The 20,817-nt window shown below is 43.4% G+C and overlaps 1 protein-coding gene and 1 long non-coding RNA gene across 2 annotated transcripts; one reads left to right on the top strand and one right to left on the bottom strand.

Moving 5' to 3' along the window:
* Positions 1-5,240: 5,240 nt before the first annotated feature.
* On the top strand, positions 5,241-13,476 carry LOC5509805 (TBC1 domain family member 22B). The gene is made up of 13 exons (XM_032378836.2): positions 5,241-5,550; positions 5,879-5,965; positions 7,367-7,734; positions 8,091-8,273; positions 9,239-9,309; positions 9,846-9,974; positions 10,282-10,347; positions 10,465-10,579; positions 10,803-10,909; positions 11,376-11,451; positions 11,721-11,848; positions 12,083-12,178; positions 12,421-13,476. The coding sequence occupies exons 1-13, from the start codon at positions 5,393-5,395 to the stop codon at positions 12,550-12,552; spliced, it is 1,716 nt and encodes a 571-aa protein (XP_032234727.2). The 5' UTR covers positions 5,241-5,392; the 3' UTR covers positions 12,553-13,476.
* Positions 13,477-13,962: 486 nt separating this feature from the next.
* LOC125568431 lies at positions 13,963-15,044 on the bottom strand. The gene is made up of 2 exons (XR_007312364.1): positions 14,911-15,044; positions 13,963-14,436 (listed from the first exon to the last, which is right to left on the bottom strand). It is a non-coding gene; the product is annotated as an uncharacterized LOC125568431 (long non-coding RNA).
* Positions 15,045-20,817: the final 5,773 nt, after the last annotated feature.

The following is a 20,817-nucleotide window of genomic DNA, read 5'->3' as shown; positions in this document are numbered from 1 at the left end:
TTTTTTATGCCTATTTTGTTGATGCTGCAGCGGCGTAGCCAGGATTTTTAACAGGAGGAGGCCCATAAAAGGCCCTTTCAAGGCATTGTCTCCTGTGTTTTATATAATGTCTCATACATTTACTGTATTTTTGGCTGCTAGAAGGGGGGGGAGGCCCCTTGGCCACTCCCCTGGCTACGCCCCTGTGCTGAATCAAGAGCACACATGCAATCGCCCGCCTAAGGAAAAGAAATCAAATTTCACAGCAAAGGAATGTATTATGCATAATCCGAGAAAAGATTCTAACAACGAGACTTTCAAAAGGACGAAAAAAAGGCAGCCTCAAAACCCGTGACCAGTTACGGCAATTCTACTTTTCGGAAGAATAAGATTGAAAAATTGGAAAACAACTTTTCGATCTTGAAAATACATTGCAAAGAGTTCAGAAAAATGCCCTACTTTCTACTTTAAAATCTAGCTTATTTCGCAAAATAAGAGGGAAATTAATTTTTCTTTAGCTTTTCCTCGATTCCTCTTCACTTAAAAAGGCAAGATTTGACAAGCTCACGTTGCAAGTCAACAAGATTCCATACGTTGGTATAACAAGAAGACATCAACAGGTAATTATCAACTTCCTCCGAAGGTTAAATAACACAGTTCTTTTACCCAATGCTTCGCCCTTTGCTCGTTCTCTACCTATCACAACTAATATTGTAGTAACCCCCCTCCCCACTCCCGCGCATAGGGGTTGGCGCAAGATCAGGCGCGAGCACCCTTACTCGGCCGTAAAGCCTCTTCTCCTATTTAAAACTATCAAATCCTATACAGACCCGTCAGTAAGTCTTCTCTACCGAGAACAGAAATGAAAGGGAAAATTGATAAAGCCATAGTACTGATCAATAATAGCAAAAAAAGAACAACGGTAGAGCCAATGCCCGAGGATCGCACCTCCTTAGATTTTATGAAAAAAAGAGAGAAAGAAATAAACCATACTTCCAGACATACGCTGAAACGCCGTACGGCAGCTGAAGCTTTACGGCTAAGCTGAAGATTTCGGCCCCAGCACCGTTATCTTGTGAACTGTACAATACAAAGGAACCTGAGGTACCCGTGCATTAATGGGGAGGCAATAACCAGGATCCCAGCCCTCTCAGTCTGTTACGCCAGTACCGCTCACTGAGATTGTAGAATATTGGGGTCTTTTTCACGCTTGCGTCTCTTGGGAATTAGCGTGTTGCTATAATAGTAGTGCGGTAATTTCGTCATCATGGACGGCACGCTGTTACCTAGGCATAATATATTGCCGCCTTTAGCCTTTTGCTCTCCTGTACTCATCATGGACGGCACGCTGTGACCTAGGCATGAGATATTGACGCCTTTGGCCTTTTGCTCTCCTGTATTCATCATGGACGGCACGCTGTTACCTAGGCATAATATATTGCCGCCTTTGGCCTTTTGCTCTCCTGTATTCATCATGGACGGCACGCTGTGACCTAGGCATGATATATTGCCGCCTTTGGCCTTTTGCTCTCCTGTATTCATCATGGACGGCACGCTGTGACCTAGGCATGATATATTGCCGCCTTTGGCCTTTTGCTCTCCTGTATTCATCATGGACGGCACGCTGTGACCTGGGCATAATATATTGCCGCCTTTAGCCTTTTGCTCTCCTGTATTCATCATGGACGGCACGCTGTGACCTAGGCATGATATATTGCCGCCTTTGGCCTTTTGCTCTCCTGTACTCATCATGGACGGCACGCTGTGACCTAGGCATGATATATTGCCGCCTTTGGCCTTTTGCTCTCCTGTATTCATCATGGACGGCACGCTGTGACCTAGGCATGATATATTGCCGCCTTTGGCCTTTTGCTCTCCTGTATTCATCATGGACGGCACGCTGTGACCTGGGCATAATATATTGCCGCCTTTGGCCTTTTGCTCTCCTGTACTCATCATGGACGGCACGCTGTGACCTAGGCATGTTATATTGCCGCCTTTGGCCTTTTGCTCTCCTGTATTCACCATGGACGGCACGCTGTGACCTGGGCATGATATATTGCCGCCTTTAGCCTTTTGCTCTCCTGTACTCATCATTGACGACACGCTGTGACCCGGGCATAATATATTGCCGCCTTTAGCCTTTTGCTCTCCTGTACTCATCATGGACGGCACGCTGTGACCTGGGCTTGAAATATTGCCGCCTTTAGCCTTTTGCTCTCCTTTACTCATCATGGACGGCACGCTGTGACCTGGGCATAATATATTGCCGCCTTTAGCCTTTTGCTCTTCTGTACTCATCATGGACGGCACGCTGTGACCCGGGCATGATATATTGCCGCCTTTAGCCTTTTGCTCTTCTGTACTCATCATGGACGGCACGCTGCGACCTGGGCATGATATATTGCCGCCTTTAGCCTTTTGCTCTCCTGTATTCATCATGGACGGCACGCTGTGACCTGGGCATGATATATTGCCGCCTTTAGCCTTTTGCTCTCCTGTATTCGTCATGGATGGCACGCTGTGACCTAGGCATAATATATTGCCACCTTTAGCCTTTTGCTCTCCTGTACTCATCATGGACGGCACGCTGTGACCTAAGCATGGTATATTGCTGCCTTTCAATCAATCAATCAATCAATCAATCAATCAATCAATCAATCAATCAATCAATCAATCAATCAATCAATCAATCAATCAATCAATCAATCAATCAATCAATCAATCAATCAATCAATCAATCAATCAATCAATCAATCAATCAATCAATCAATCAATCAATCAATCAATCAATCAATCAATCAATCAATCAATCAATCGTTTTAATAAACCACTCGCAGTCGTAACTGAATTACAGGTTTGACAGCAACATCAACTAATAGCAACTAATACAAGCAACACAATATTCATTGGTACTTTACAGTGATAAAATTGTTGAACCTATTAGTTCTGCCCGAGGAGGCGTGGCGCGACTGTGAACCAGCTCTGAGGTTGTACTTTAGGTCAGTCACCACCGGCTCCTTAAGGATCCCGGACAGGAGACCGCGGGCTTTACAGCTGGTTACAAATCACTTACAGGCCACCTCTCTTCTAACACACAATGGTTCTAGACTCGCTCGAAGTAGAGCTTCCTTATAAGTTACCCCAGGAAAGATGGTGCGCAGGGCCTTCCTCTGCACTGACTCCAGCAGCTCGCTGAGATAACCCGGCAGCGCGGCCCATGCTGGAGAGGCGTACTCGAGGGTTGAGCGTACAATGGAGCAGTATACTGTGACCAGGTCTTCGGAGGCGAGACCGCTCTTCTTCAGCACCCGGAGGCCGTAGAGACGCTTCATTGCTTTCTTGAATATGGTTTCGCAATGTAAATTCCATGACAGATCATCAGAGATGGAGACACCCAATAGCTTATAGCTTGAAACTCGCTCTATAACAAAACCGCCAATTAAGAGGGGGCTTAAAACCGTAGAATTATAATGCAAGAAATCAATTACAATTTCTTTTCTTTAGCCTTTTGCTCTCCTGTACTCATCATGGACGGCACGCTGTGACCTGGGCTTGATATAATACCGCCTTTAGCCTTTTTCTCTCCTGTACTCATCATGGACGGCACGCTGTGACCTGGGCTTGATATATTGCCGCCTTTAGCCTTTTGCTCCCCTGTACTCATCATGGACGGCACGCTGTGACCTGGGCATAATATATTGCCGCCTTTAGCCTTTTGCTCTCCTGTACTCATCATGGACGGCACGCTGTGACCCGGGCATGATATATTGCCGCCTTTAGCCTTTTGCTCTCCTGTACTCATCATGGACGGCACGCTGTGACCTAGGCATAATATATTGCCGCCTTTAGCCTTTTTCTCTCCTGTACTCATCATGGACGGCACGCTGTGACCTGGGCTTGATATATTGCCGCCTTTAGCCTTTTGCTCCCCTGTACTCATCATGGACGGCACGCTGTGACCTGGGCATGATATATTGCCGCCTTTAGCCTTTTGCTCTCCTGTACTCATCATGGACGGCACGCTGCGACCTGGGCATGATATATTGCCGCCTTTGCCCTTTTGCTCTCCTGTACTCATCATGGACGGCACGGTGCGACCTGGGCATGATATATTGCCGCCTTTAGCCTTTTGCTCTCCTGTACTCATCATGGACGGCACGCTGTGACCCGGGCATGATATATTGCCTCCTTTAGCCTTTTGCGCTCCTGTACTCATCATGGACGGCACGCTGTGACCCGGGCATGATATATTGCCGCCTTTAGCCTTTTGCTCTCCTGTACTCATCATGGACGGCACGCTGTGACCCGGGCATGATATATTGCCGCCTTTAGCCTTTTGCCCTCCTGTACTCATCATGGACGGCACGCTGTGACCTGGGCTTGATATAATGCCGCCTTTAGCCTTTTGCTCTCCTGTACTCATCATGGACGGTACGCTGTGACCTGGGCTTGATATATTGCCGCCTTTAGCCTTTTGCTCTCCTGTACTCATCATGGACGGCACGCTGTGACCTGGGCATGATATATTGCCGCCTTTAGCCTTTTGCTCTCCTGTACTCATCATGGACGGCCCGCTGTGACCCGGGCATGATATATTGCCGCCTTTAGCCTTTTGCTCTCCTGTACTCATCATGGACGGCACGCTGTGACCTGGGCTTGATATATTGCTGCCTTTAGCCTTTTGCTCTCCTGTACTCATCATGGACGGCGCGCTGTGACCTGGGCATAATATATTGCCGCCTTTAGCCTTTTGCTTTCCTGTACTCATCATGGACGGCACGCTGTGACCTGGGCTTGATATATTGCCACCTTTAGCCTTTTGCTCTCCTTTACTCATCATGGACGGCACGCTGCGACCTGGGCATGATATATTGCCGCCTTTGGCCTTTTGCTCTTCTGTACTCATCATGGACGGCACGCTGTGACCTGGGCATGATATATTGCCGCCTTTGGCCTTTTGCTCTTCTGTACTCATCATGGACGGCACGCTGTGACCTAGGCATAATATATTGCCGCCTTTGGCCTTTTGCTCTCCTGTACTCATCATGGACGCAGTCATAGGTATTTCTTAATAAGAAATAGCCCACTTTTTGGCCGCCAAGGGGGGGGGGGGGGGTGGGGGGGAGGTTCGCGCGCACCCTGCGCATCCCCCTGTGTACCCTGAGTAGTTAGAATGTTTTTAGGCGAGCATGCGAGCACACCAGTTTGATCAGCGGATATCATGCATATGCATGCGCGCCAGTATCGTCGACTCATGCGCAGTAGAGCTCTTGATCTATAATTCGTGTCTCGAGACCAAAAATGGCAACAAAACAGTACTAAATGCGAACGCGCTGTTCTAATGGTCTGTTATTACTTCAGTGATGATTAAGTGACTACTTTATTACGGATTTATTGTACAAATGTTTTTATGTATGGTACTATGAGCGATGCAGCGAAAAATCGTGTCATAGCGCTTGGAACACAGTTCAATTGCGCCGAGAGAGCGCAAGACCCGCTCACGGTTCAATTCGAAGGAAGTACCAAAAAACCTTTTTGGAAACGGAACACAAGTAAACTTCCCGGAAGGTGGGCTATATACTTCCTATTTGAATAGTTAGAAAGGACGTAAAACCCTAGAAAGAGACGTAGAATGTTTTATATGACTTCTGTCTTGGTTCAAGAAAGCTTTAATTCTTTTCAACCAAAATCTTAAGTGAGCTTACTCGCTGGGGATCCCTTAATTACCATTTTTTCTTTTGCCATCTTACCTCTATATTTCTAGAGAAGAAGTGTCTATCGCTCAGCCGGCCTGTTGTCTAGTCAGTATTTTACTGTGCCTTGCTGCTTTAGAGGTGTTTGAGTATTTAGAGTTGTATTTGTAAGATTCTTATTTGTTCATATTCCTATGTTATAGTATAAAGCCTGTGATCTCTAGTCAAAGTCATGGAGCAACAGCTGATACAGCTGCCACCACGACTGTCACAACTTCTGCAAGTGCTGGGTGAGTGTTAACATCCATAGGAGCAATTCAAGTACATTGGCCAAGTCATGTATAGAACGCAACATAATATCACTGAATTGTATGGGTATGCTAACGACTGGCCCTCTGTCCTTGTATAAAGGCCATATGTACTGTTACGGGGGGAGGGGGGGTGAATAGGGGTATGTAAATCAGCCAATCAGCTACATTTTCGGGGCAAATCCGTGGATCCACAGATATTTTTAGATCTGCATCTATTGAAATTAATTGAAAATCCAAAATTCGACCATCAAAGCAGTCAGAATCCGAAATCCGCGCCTAAATTGTCAACAGATATATGGTCCCCCATATTTCTAAAATCTGCCAAACCTTTTCACCTCTCCTCGTATACCATAACAGAAAGTGACTGCATTATGTGGTAATCGTAACTAGCCTCAGGGGTTTCATTAAGTTTCAGAGTAGGCGGTGGAGATTGATAAGTAGGAAGTGGAAGTTATTATTTTTTTTTTAGTTCAAATAAAACTTTTTAAAAAAGTAGCCAGCACCCAGGAAATAGTAGCTGGTGGTTCAGCAGGGTGCTTGGCATAAAGAAACCCCTGTAGCCTTGTATTTAGTGGGGTTAGTGTCATATCTGATAATAAGAGCCGTCTTTTACATAAAACTATGAGATTCTCTGAAACCATTGTCCTCAGATTAAATTATTCCTGTGTCCCCTCAGGGTTGCGACAAAGTAACTTTCAAATTTCAGAATTTACTCCAAACTTCAAGTTGTCTAATATATGTTTTGTATAGCTTGCACATTTCCAGTAGATCAACACAACTAGCTTTGGATAAAAATCGTAGTCATACTGGCGTAACTACTATAACTAAATAGACAAGCCATGGAGAGGCTATCTGTTCTGTGTACTGTAGGAATGTTGGACACGGCAAAAAAAACCCAGTATCAGGGCAGGGGTGAAGTTAGTTTTTGTACGCCTCCAAAAAACAGAGTAGCTCTGATGACATTTGACATACAACAAACCACCCCAACCTTGTGCTGATGTATCTCAGGCCCGTACCCAGGATTTCTCTTGGGGGGGGGGGGGGTGAGAAATCCGAAAAAGTGGACCTAATTTATCCAGGGGGGGGAGTTCTTTGACAAAAAAACTGAACACCCCCGAAAGAACAACAAAAAGGATTCTTGTATTGCCACAGGATGTTTATTGTCATATTTGGCTACATACCAGACTGATCTAACTTATGCTTTATAGTTTTGTCTACAAATAGCACCTCTATTGATAAGCGAATGTGGACCTTCGGCCGTTGTGGGGGGTGCGTTTGCACCCTGCACCCCCCTGGGTATGGGCCTGTATCTCCTGCTGTAATTCCAAGTTATCATCAGCAAGGTGATTTTTTTTACATTTCTTTTTCTTAACTTTTAAGTTCAATTGGAGCTAATAGTCTTAAAAGCAAGCTCAAGTCATTATCCTTCCAAGAGTTTGACAGCAAGATGGCTGATGCATGGGAAGAGTCTGACGATGACATTATCAAAATAGGCCAGAGGTCTCAGACAGCAGGGGAGGGGAGGGTCAGGACAATCAGTGGAGGTGATGTCAGAGCAGGTTTCACCAGTGATATGGACACAGATGAACTTCACCAACAGCCAGCCATTTCCAGCAAGCGAGAAGAGTACCACCACAAACAAGGAGATGCCAGCAAGCGAGAAGAGTACCACCACAAACAAGGAAATGCCAGCAAGCGAGAGGAAGCCAAGGAGCAGGTGTCCAGACCTTCACCACTTAGTATCCTCAGTAAGTGATCAGCTGCAACAGTATCTCCAAGGAAGGCATTGAAAGGGTCTGGTTATTAAGCACTGCTGCCGTTTCTTTGTAGATGACTTAACAAGCTTATAACAAAGAACTATATAAACTGTCTATCCTTTGAATGGCCTATCCTATGTATGGCATTTAGTTTGCTCGTCAAGAGTTAAGTTTTACCGGGACCATGCAAAAGGATTAAATATTATTTTTTTATAGTAATAGCCTGAAAACCAAAAGAATAACAAAGATTACCTTGGAGCTTAATGCTACTGAGCTCCTTTCATGACGGATTTGTGATTGAGCTGTGTCCTATGGAAAACTGCTGGACTTTTTATTTTGCTTATTAGCACGGCACAAACACCAGTCACATGGGAGCAAGGCAGCCCAGCAGACAACCCCCCCATTACCTTCCATCCAAGCACCCAGACCCCCATCCCCAATACGATCAGTTCGCCTGGAATTCCAGGAACAGGAAATATACAAGCTTGAAAAGTTTGGCAAGCTTTTAGCTGGACCTAACACTGACCTTGGTGAGTTTGATGGAAAAAAAATTATATAGTTGTTATTCTTCCATTATGCATATATTATTAGTAGTGGCTCTTGTGGGAGGGTTTGGGGTGTTTAAAGGCCCATAAGAAACCAAGCTTACATCAGATCGAGATCAATTCAGATCGATTCAAAGGTGATCAGATCGATTCAAAGGTGAGCCTCGATGCAACCCTGAAAATGCAAAAGGAACAAACAAAATGTGGAATTTTTGCCGTGAGTCGAATTTGCAAATCGTAGCAATGAAATATATACTTCCTGTGTGTTTGGCATATATTCTCCTCGACTTCTTGCTTTATGGTTATTAACCTAGAGTTTTAAATACATGTTATAGTACTTATCAGTGATAAAACAAAGAATAGTTTTGAGTTTGAGTGATTGCGTGGAATAGACCAATATCTTTCCCGATGACATCAATCTTAATTTGTCAATGATCCTTATCCTGAAGCACGCATTGCTTGGTCGTTTCTTTGTTACGTTATGTTCTTGTCTTCCTAAATACTGTGGGAACAGTGGCTGAAAAGCTTTCTTCACCGGCGAAAACACGAAGAAACAAGCACCCTGAATGTCTGTAGGGAATGATTATGTGTATTATAGTCCTCCAATCAAATCGCTTGCAAGACAATGGCGCTATTTCAAAACAACAATCGCTTCGGTTGCCAATGGGGCTTTAAACCCCCCAGAAAATGTTTACAGTATGTGACAAAGATGCCATAAAATGGATTTCTCTAAGGTGCATGCACATTGTACCCTTTTCTTTTGCTACGTTTTTAACAAAGTTCCAGAATCTTTTTTCATGGGAAACACCCTGACAGGTGTACTTTTTTTTTTCAATTAAATTATTGACTACTAAAATAGCACAAAAAAACTGTGGAACAGTGCCCTTGGATTGTCGACCAATCAAGTATCACATGCTCTGTGTTGCATATTTATATTTTTTCGTCACCAGAGGCTATAAGGAAGCTCAGTTGGTCAGGCATTCCAATGGCTGTCAGGCCAACAACTTGGCAACTGCTCTCAGTAAGTTATGTGATGTTATTTAGTAAGTGAACCCCTTCTGGCTGCTGGGATATCGGCGGATAATGTCCAAGGATGAGGAATGGTACAAAAAATACTGTGAAATTTTGAGGACCATTTCTCATCTGCGGACATTATCCTCCAATATCCCAGTGAGCCAAAGAAAGTTTTTTTTATTTTATATCCCAGTAACACTGAAAATGTGAAAAGTATCTTCTTTCATTAGAACAAAAGCTACAGTACAAGCTCAAAACTTGCATTTCAACCTGATGGATTTACACCTAGACTGATTTCTTATTGTTCGCCTGATTTTTGTCCTGTAAAAATGTGGACCTGTTTTGGCCAATGAGCACATGTGAAAACCCATCACTGGGATATAAATGTATATATATGTACTATAATTGTTTGGTATATTTCATTTTTTTGGTACTCATGTTTTAGGCAAGGTGCTTACAGTATACTAAGGAGGAGTTTATTTTAGGATACCCCAGAGATAATAACAGTAAGTCTGTATTGACAGTTTGATGTTCTATTCTTAGGGATATTTGCCTGCCAATATTGACAGACGTCAAGCAACATTAGATCGCAAGAGAGAGGAATATCATAATTTTGTGAAGCAATATTACCCTACCAGATATGAAGAGATATATACAGATACATTTAGACAGGTAAGACCTGGTATAAAGGCCATTGAATAAGGTGAACTTGACAAAAGTTTTGAATAAGGTGAACTTGACAAAAGATATGTAACTCTTTTGACAATAAAAGCTGCCATTACTGTGCTTTAGTTATGCAAAATCTGTCAAAAAGCTAGACAGTACCGATCTTTACAGGTCTCTAATGATTTAATTGATAACTAAAGTGTGTCTGTATAATAAACAATCCTCAACTGTAGTTTCTTGACAACACTATTTCTTTTTTCTTTACAGATTCATATTGATATACCACCCAACACTATTTCTTTTTTCTTTACAGATTCATATTGATATACCAAGAATGAACCCATTAATACCGTTATTTCAACAAATATTGGTCCAAGAGGTTCGTAAAATGCAGTGTACCTTTCATGTCCTTTTAACTTCTTTTATTATGAAAAGAATAGTAAACTGATTATCAGGTGATTGTTAATTGTGTAACATTGTAGTTGTTTGTCAATAGATTTTCGAGAGGATCCTCTACATCTGGGCCATCCGCCATCCTGCAAGTGGCTATGTGCAGGGAATGAACGATCTGGTCACTCCGTTCTTTGTTGTCTTCTTGTCAGCCTATGCTGGTAAGAGATGTCTTTCAAATAAATCACCATGACTTTATGCTAATGTTGTTAAAAGGGTTATTAACAGCTGAAATTGTTGTTGTGTAGTCTCAGAATCCGAAATCCATATATATTTTTTTTGGAATAGAGCATAGTCAATCAAAATATGATGATTGTTGTATTGTTCTTTTGGTTAGATTGACTTTGTGCTATTCTCAGCTATACGTCTTCTTTACCTTTCTAGATGGCGACCTAGAAAATTATGATGTTCAAAGTTTATCTCAAGACATTCTTGATACCATAGAAGCTGATAGTTTTTGGTGTATGAGTAAACTTCTTGATGGCATACAGGTACTGTAAGCACTCTTGGATTGTTCACCGCCAGAAAACTGTTTGAACTCTTACTGACCCAGTGCACAGGGCATACAGGAACTTGGACCATCCATCCTTGGACCCAAGGAAGAGACTGGATAAACGTACATCAACTACAGGGTGTATTGGGGAAAAGTAAAGAACCCCGCTTGTAAGGCTGTAAACAGGATTGGCTGGATTACCTCATTGTTCTATTGTATTCCCGTCCTTTTTTTTTGTTTCCCATTGTTTTGTCTGTGGTGCATCAATCAAATGGAGTGAAATCTTTTGATAGCTTCTACATGACCTGTTTGGGCATTTACAAACAATCAACCAATGAGGGCTTGAAAGCACCATAGTTGTATTACAAATCCGTGTAGTGCTAGAGAATGCATTGCAGTTGATAATGATAGCAATGCTCTAATATACAGTAGGTACTTACTTGTGGGTTCGGGTTTCATTCTAGGACAATTACACATTTGCACAACCAGGAATCCAGAAAAAAGTGAATGCTTTAAGAGAACTTGTACAAAGAATAGATGGTATGTACACTGTGAATGGTTGCTCTAATATACATAAATGATATATCCTTTCACCAAACAAAAATAAAAGAAACAATGATGTATAACAAGGAAAGGTTGATACTCAGGGACCCTGTACACTAGGGTGCTGTGAAAACATGGTGCTAGAACAAACACAAGGGGGGGGGGCACTTTCTATTGTCTTGCTTTGTCTCTGGGGTGCAATAATTCTCACACTTTTGATGGTCGGTGAGGGCCCGGGTCATACTAAGTATATTTTTCTATTGCAGAGCCTCTTCACAAACACCTTGCTGAGCACAACGTGGAGTACTTACAGTTTTCTTTCCGCTGGATGAACAATCTGTTGATGAGGGAGATGCCCCTTCGCAGCACCATCCGTCTTTGGGACACATACCTGGTACATACGTATTGTAGGAGCAAGGGTATACTCCAACATTGCCAGGCAATACTGCTGTACGACTTGGCTTGCAATGAATATATACAGGCTAATTTGTAGTTACCCTCAAGAATTGAAAGATCTATTTCTCATCCTTGTGGATGATTTTTTAATACTAGTCTAGTGTGAACGGCCGTTAACTAATTTTTTCGTGGTTTGCTTTCAATAACATGTTGTTTGTTGTGTGAATTGCAGTCTGAAGAGGACGGCTTTGCAACTTTTCATCTTTACGTGTGTGCTGCCTTTTTAGTGAACTTCTCTAAGGAAATAATGACAAAGGCAGACTTTCAGGTACAGAGTCCCCCCCTAAAGTAGATCAAATAAAGGGTTAACGGTGTGTGCTTAAGTGGTGGAGTCATAGGCGGATATCATCATCAAATTGTTTTATCTTTATTTGCATGCATTTTGAAAATGATGATTGTGTGGGACTGTGTAACCTGGTCAGCTTTATACTTTGTCATATTTGAAAGAGAACATGTCTTAATCCTCCATGTAAGTTCATTTCTAACAAATAATCTATTTGTTTCTTCTAGTATTTAATGGTTTTGCTGCAAAACCTGCCAACTGACAACTGGACAGACGAGGATGTAAATCTGTTGCTAGCGGAGGCTTTTCGGCTCAAATACATGTTTGCTGATGCACCCAAACATTTGCAAAGCAAGTAGATTTGATATTCAACGACTTGCAATAGAGATAATCCCCTTCTACAATCGTCCTTTTTATCAGTCACACGAGAGAATGCTTAAATTGAACTTTGAACTTGGGGAAAACAGTCTAGTACGAGGTTTTCCTACCCGGGTTTCCTGTGGTTTCCATAAGTTGTTTTATTTACAGAAGCCAACTCCCTTGTTTGGCTGGCAAAGAATGCAAAATGTGTAAAAAAAAAAAAACCAGGAATATCATCAGTATTATGTTACTCCCATTATGTGCCAAGTACCAGTTCACTTAAACGTCACTCCACATGTTTGCCAGTAATGTTAGAACGGGAGCAAGAAAGGTTGTTATATCGAGATGGACGTCTCTGCCATCAGTTTGTGGATGGTTAGCCGAGAACTGTACTGCATGACATTGCACAATTCTAAGTGTATGTAAAGACTTTGTAAACAATCCAATTTGTTTTGCAAAAATAGCAAAGTATTTTAAAACTTTTGGAAATGTACTGTATACAATACACCTAGAAATTGACAATGTAAGGGATAAAATAAGTTGACCCCCCCTTTAGGAGTAAAAATATCGCATGATCCTTTATGCTTCCCCCATAATTCCGGTGCCAGCCCCACCCACCCCCCCCCCTCCCGAAAACCGTAGAAAGAAGGAGCAAAGGATCGAACGGCAATGACAATGTCAAAGGAATGCGATCAAGAGATTAGCTGCGTGCTTGGCAGAAAATGGAAGGGGAAGGAATTGGCTGAATTCAGAAAAAGTGAAGGCACTCAATTTCTCAAAGATGCAACTAACTCCAAGGCACTCAATTTCTCAAAGATGCAACTAACTCCAGGTTGCAACCTGAAAATGGTTGATGCTATAGATGACGTAAAAGAAGCAAAAAGGCTTTTCGATCTTCTCCTTGCAAGAAAAGCGCAGCACAAGAAAAGAAAAGAAAGAAAGCGAGGAAGACAGCGAATCAGATATGAGCGTTTTTTTTTTAATATTTTAGATATGGAAATAAGTACTTTATAATATTATATAACGGAAACCATGAAAAAAATTTGTATAGGGTGTATACAGGTTTACATTAGATTAAACGTGGTTTAATATGTATCCTGGACTCCTGGATTGTGCATGCCAAAAAACTGCCCCCAAACGGAGACAAGTTAAACCAAGAAGTCTTGGTTTAAGAGACAACACCTAGAGACAACACCCAAGGGAATCAGTGACCCCCCCTTTTAAAATCGAAACACTTTCTCTAGCCCCCCCCCCCCCCCCCAACAGTATCCTCACGCCCCCCCCCCCCCCCCCCCCCCCCCGGTATAATAAATGAACTTTCCCTAAGTGGAGTTTTGAATTTAACGACAATGTTTCGCTGTCGTTCTGAGCTCTATCAGCGAAACAAACCTGTTTTATAAATAAATGGATAAGTTCTTTGCAACGTTTATTGTTTAATTATAGACTTATTCACAAGGTTAAATCTAATAAAATATTTAATATATAAGTCTTATCCAAAGTAGAACCCCAGCTCAAGCGCCGGCTTGCAGAAGTTATTACCATAAGCATGCCATGCGCAGTAGCGGAGAGCAAATTTTGTAGTTATTAGCAACATTGTAAACATCACGTATGTCGTAGTCCAGAAAAGCTTCGGGGTAACAGCTCAAGGGAGGTAACATTGCGTGCACCAGTTCGTCTAAACAAGTCTCCTAGAATCATTTCTTCTTTAAAAGCTCCCTTTAAAATCTTACAAGAGATCGAAAGGTTTAGCTCCTGGAACAAAGTAATGATAAATAATAGATGACGACTTGTTTTTTTCACTTCACCCGTGTATCCACCGACGTCATTATAATCCTTGTTTTTGAATTATTAAGAATTTGCATCCAGCCGTGAGAATGTGACTTCTGTGAAAGTACAAATAAATCTTTATTAACCAAGCTGGAAATTAATTCGCAATGATCGCCTTGTTTGACTAGCGTAGCCAGTAAAGTTTTCAAGCGAGAGGTGGCAGCTATTGTAAGTATATATCTTTTTGATTGATTTTATTATTTTCATTATTGTATATTCTATAGTTTTTTACACCTGGATCATACACTCTAGCACTATTCTCTCCTTTTTTCTTTCTAAAAACTTTGCGAGTGTTACCCGCCTTTAACAAAAACTTCCGCAAGTTAAATTTTACAACTAACTACTATAGCAAGTTTGCCCAATCGTTAATAGTCATCCCCAATCAGGCCCGTGGGCTGAATAGAAGAAGCGTCGCACATTATTAAATTGTATTTTTCGTGGCCTCTGTTGTGTTTCGATTTGGCATAGCATAGTTTAATTGTAATAATTTTGAAGGATTGGGCTTATCCCCCCCCTCCAAACACACTAACCTTTAACTATTCTTTCACGTCTAGCAGATGGGCCCATCTAGACGCCATCTCGGTGGCGTGTGTCTGTTGGCTTGTTTCATGAGCTTCCTTATGGCGACCACTGCAATACTATCTCAGCCGAGTCCTATTTGTCGCTTTGAAAAGAAGCAAAATGCGAATTTTGATATCGTTATTAAAGGTAAATTTGTATGTATTGTTTTAGCGGAGGACTTCGGTCTCCTTTGTTCAGAAACTTTGAGGTATTGTTCCCTTCTTTTCTGGCTTCGCTCCCCTCTCCCTTATTTTACTGCTAATACTTCAGCGAACTGGCATTACAAGCACTGCTCTTTGAAAAGCCAATTCTACCAGCTGTTCTGTACTTTAGTTTTAGAAAAGAATGGAATGCTCCTTGCGTCTTCGATGACAGTCCATTTTCGTATTATCTCCTGTACTACTATTTTCCTGGGGCGGTGAGCTGGCTGAAATGTGAGGATATGATATTGGGGGTATGGGTTGGTTATGTTAGTCCAGGGGCTGCACCCTTGTGGAACGTTTAAGATTCGCTCGTTCCAGTATCCCATAGACCAATGACATGAAGTATCATAGTTGCGAAGCATGGGAGCACCATTTTAACATTCTAAAAATCATTATAGGTAATATAATCGCGATTGTGATTTTACTATTTTTCACGCAGGAAAATCCCTTGCCGGTCATGTGGTCTCCGCTCATTCAGTTAACTTGAACGCTGATTGTGCATTATTGTGCATCGGTAATAGAAAATGCCAGTCATTCAACTACCAATCAGAAGGTGGTAGTAAACACCGATGCGAGTTAAACAGCCAATCAGCAGACGCAAGCGCACCGCTTCAAGAACGAACGGGATTCACTTATTACGGACCATCTACAAGCGTAAGAGCACATTTTATAATGTATCTGTGTGCAAGATTTATCCGTCGATGGCAAAAATATTTTGTCAGCTTCTTTTACAGTGCGCGACGGTGTGGCCACCAATACCGTAGAATGATCTAATAAACGCCGGGGGCGTTATTTAAATTTCGCTGGTCCGAGGGGGCGTTCATTAGATAGGAGGCATTTATTAGTGAGGGGTGTTCATTATAAACTAACAATATAACAGACCAAAGTGTGGTGGGGTTTTAATTACGGTCAGAATCACGTCCAATTATAGCCTGCGTGAAATTGAGCAAGACGTTACTCGCTTAAAGATTAAGCAAGAAGGCAATGGGAGAAAGGCGTTCAAAACAAACTTGTAAGCTTAGGGTGGGCGCTCAATGTATAGGAGGCGTTCTTTAGATAGGGGGCGTTTATTAGATCATTTATGGTACACATCTTTTTATAAAGGGAGCTAATTAGCATGCGAATTTTTATCACAGCGCGAAAGACACGAACTCTGTAAATAGGATGGCTTCGTCTTGCTCTGAGAATTGTTTTGTCTTGCTGACTGGCTAAGTGAGCTTGTGACAAAATAAGTAATACGCTCTCGAATCCTCTTGGTTTTCAATCGGTTACCTCACAAAGCAGTCAAGGTGGCCTAAAATATTTTGACGCTTCCTCTTTATGGCATCGTCTTGATTATGGTATTTTTGCCGTCCTTTAAAAGGTACGGGAACGCCTAATGGCGATTTGAACTTGATGATATGCGAAGATCTCTTTCTTTCAGATACCAGATGCGTGCGCATCCTCCCCATGTCTCCATGGGGGGGCCTGCGTTAGATCTTGCCATGACGAAGACGAGTACCAGTGTCTCTGCCAACCAGATAACGAGGGGCAACAATGTCAACAGTGGAAAGGTGACATCACATCGCATCACATCACGTCACGCCACATCAGCACACGTCACGTCACGCCACATCAGCACACGTCACGTCCTATCATATCACCAAACGTTACGTCACATCAAAACACTTCACGCGTCGCATCACATCGCATCACATCACGTCACAGCACGTCACAGCACGTCATATCACCCGCTTCACGTCGCATCACATCACAGCAGCACACGTCACGCATGACGTCGCGTCGGGTCGCATCACATCACATCACGCATGACATCACATCACATCACATCACCAAACGTCACGTCACATCACCTAACGTCACATCGCATCACTTCACACGTCACGCATGAAATCGCGTCGCATCACATCACATCAGGCATGACGTCGCATTTCATCACATCACATCACGCATGACGTCGCATCACATCATCAAACGTCACGTCACATCACCGCACGTCACGCGTCGCATCGCATCACACACACGTCAACATAAATTCACGGTACCTGAGCTTTGTCTTCTTATATGAGAAAGAATCAATATCATTTATCATGGACATCATTTTCACCTCTATTCTTTTATTCTTCTCGTGTAGCTGATGCTTCCCTTTTTGATATTGAGTTTGGAGAGAACGAGACATCAAGCTACACCACTATTGATGTAAGCTTTTCCAACTTTTCTGCGTGCTTTTGGTTAAACACCACCACAAAGCGACCGCAGACCATCTTCTCCTACTCAAAGCAGGCTGACGTCTTGATGTTCAGCTGTGACAAGGGCGTTTGTCACGTGAATATTAATGGAGAAAAAGGGTGAATACTATGTAACAACCTAGATACGCGGATAGGAGTAAAGTAGGTAGTATAATGGACGTGATTGATAAAACTGTGCTGAGAGGCCCCATACACTCACGCGCTAACACCCTGGACCACCTGTGGTGAGAGGCCCAATAAACTCACGCGCTAGCACACTGGGCCACCTGTGGTGAGAGGCCCATACACTCACGCGCTAGCACACTAGGCCACCTGTGATGAGAGGCCCAATAAACTCACGCGCTAGCACACTGGGCCACCTGTGGTAAGAGGCCCATACACTCACGCGCTAGCACACTGGGCCACCTGTGGTGAGAGGCCCAATAAACTCACGCGCTAACACCCTGGACCACCTGTGGTAAGAGGCCCATACACTCACGCGCTAGCACACTGGGCCACCTGTGGTGAGAGGCCCATACACTCACGCGCTAGCACACTGGGCCACCTGTGGTGAGAGGCCCAATAAACTCACGCGCTAGCACACTGGGCCACCTGTGGTGAGAGGCTCCATACGCTGACGCGCTAACACATTAGGCCACACACACTCATGAGAGGCCCAATACACTGACATGCTAACACACTGGGCTAACCCGTACACTGGGCCATCTGTGGTGAGAGGCCCCATACGCTGCCGCGCTAACACTTACATTGGGCCACCTGTGGTTAGAGGCCCCATACGCTGCCGCGCTAGCACGTACATTGGGCCACCTGTGGTGAGAAGCCCCATACTCTGCCGCGGTAACACGTACACTGGGCCACCTATGATGAGAGAATAGTATAGTATAGTTGGCGGTTCTGGCGCATTTAAATTAAATGCGCTAGAACCAAGCCAACTACTATACCACTTGCCCGCCGCTGAGTTCCAGAGTTCGACCACCCACTAACCCACTGTGTGGAAACTGCTGATGGAATTCAGTTTATGGAAACTATACAGCCACACACAACTATACAGGTTACAGCTGTTGCGTGACATTCTTGGAATTTTAATTCTTAGGAGCGAGTAAGGGGAACCCCCGCGGGTAAATATAAACATGTCTATTGTATTTGGGGACTTTCCCGCTGACAAAGTGGAGTGTTCTAGATTTGCTTAGAGACATGGCAACGCAATAATATTTTAATTCCTAAGAAGGAATCAGGGGATTCTCCGCGGGTAAGTATGTGCTTCGAATAGGGTTCGTATGTCAAATGGGTGATCGGGGTCATTGTCTGATCCTATAGTGCCCGTAGGCTAAGCTTTTGATTCCGTCTTTTAATATGTACCTTTTATCGTCGAAACAGCTGAGTGATACCTTGTTTATTTCGTAACTACCTAGTTGGTGGTTTTGGCTTCTTATCGTTTTCATCTTGTGGTGCACCTGCCTGTTGTCCATTAGTGTGCTCTTGTAGTCTTCGTGTTTTATGTTACTCTTGATTACATTCTTTTTGATTCCCTTTGCTGTCTTTCCTCCTGTGTGGCCGTCTTTCATGTAACATCTTTGATCGTAGTCCGACGGATTCGCAGATGGGAGCTCCAGCGGCCTCGTCCTTGAACTTGCCGATTACCTTCTTGTTTGACTCGTCGAAGTATGGCGAGTCTCTCGGGTAGTCGCTGTTGTAGAATCTGTCTCTGTTGTTCCAAAAGTCTTGGTATGCGTCTTCTGTATGTCTCGTATGTCAGACTGTCTGTGTCAGTGAATAGTAGCCGTGCCTTGTCTCCGTACTTCTCTTTGATGTAGTTGTAATGGAAGTCGTACATCAATACCTTGCTGAGGTCTAGGATGCACATGCCGATGTATGCGGGTCTGTTTAGGGAGCGTCTATTTGATTTTGTGTACTGCTACTAAATCCTTATTGAATATCTTACTGCTCACATAGGATGGCTTGCTTACCAGTTTGAGTAGCCTCTTCTCGTCGGTGACTAGTCGGACGTCTACTCTTTTTCGTAGGTCCTCCATAGTCTTGCCAAATACGCTAGTATTCATTAGCTTGAAGAAGTCCTTATCGAATGAGTTTTTGGCGTTCTTCCGCTTTTCAGTGTTGAAGTCTATATACTGTCTGAGCCATGGTGATTGGTTAAATTCTAGTACTCTGTGGACTTTAGTCACCTTCAGGCCTAGGTCTGTGTATAGTTCTAGGTTTCTATAATGTAGCACGTACTTCTCTTTATTCTTTAGGGTGGGGATTAGTTTAGGGACCAGACCTGTTGGTATACCATACTTGGTGGATATTGTGTTGCAGTACTCCGAGAGCATGTCTTTTGATACGTTAACCCTCTCTGCGGCTAAAGGGTAGTCGTTATGTAGGTCATGCAGGTGTTTAAGGTACTCTAGGTCAACTTCTAGTATCAGTCCCTCTAGTATCAGTCACCGTATTTAGCGAGGTTTGTTTCGTTCATCCTCTTTTTTGTCATCCACTTAAATCCACCAGTTGGTAGGTACTGGCTCATGGCCCAACCGTATAGATTGTTTGCGTCTAAGTACATGGCATACTTTGAGGGCGCCGTCTCGTCGTATGATTCCATGTACTCATTGTTGTCCTCGCCGTACCTGTTGGCTATGTAAGAGATGCCACCTCGCATGCCCTTTTCGGTGAATTGGAACATGTCGATGTCTGTCATAAGCTCGAGTTTGATATCTGTCATCTTCAGCATCGCATCCCATGATAGACCGGGGGATGTGAAGTAGTGGCATGGGTCTAGCTTATAGTACTCTAGGCATGTCTTCCTAAAGTTTTCGAACACATAGGCCAGCGATAGTATGTCAGACTCAAGGTATAGGTCGTGGTAGTCGCCCATAGTCTTAAGCTTAAACTTCTTCCACACGGTTCTAGCATGTTTGTACTCGTCCTCCACCATTTGCCACATAGCCCTATGCCATGGCCATGGAACTTGCAGTGTTGACTGTCTGCTATAGGTATGGTGAACTACCCCTCCCCCTTACTTTTCACCATATCCACCATTTCCACCATATCCACCATTTGCCACATAGCCCTATGCCATGGCCATGGAACTTGCAGTGTTGAATATCTGCTATGTACGGTGAACCACCCCTCCCCCTTACTTTTCACCATAACCACCATTTCCACCATATCCACCATTTGCCACATAGCCCTATGCCATGGCCATGGTACTTGCAGTGTTGAATATCTGCTATGTACGGTGAACCACCCCTCCCCCTTACTTTTCACCATATCCACCATTTGCCACATAGCCCTATGCCATGGCCATGGTACTTGCAGTACTATGTGTCTGCTTTAGGTATGGTGGACCACCCCTCCCCCTTACTTTTCACCATATCCACCATATCCACCATTTGCCACATAGCCCTAGCCATGGCCATGGTACTTC

Source organism: Nematostella vectensis, chromosome 1 (assembly GCF_932526225.1).
Source record: "Nematostella vectensis chromosome 1, jaNemVect1.1, whole genome shotgun sequence".
NCBI classification, from domain to species: Eukaryota; Metazoa; Cnidaria; class Anthozoa; order Actiniaria; family Edwardsiidae; genus Nematostella; species Nematostella vectensis.
Note: the sequence above shows the minus strand (reverse complement) of the source record. Positions and strands in the feature narration are given on the sequence as shown.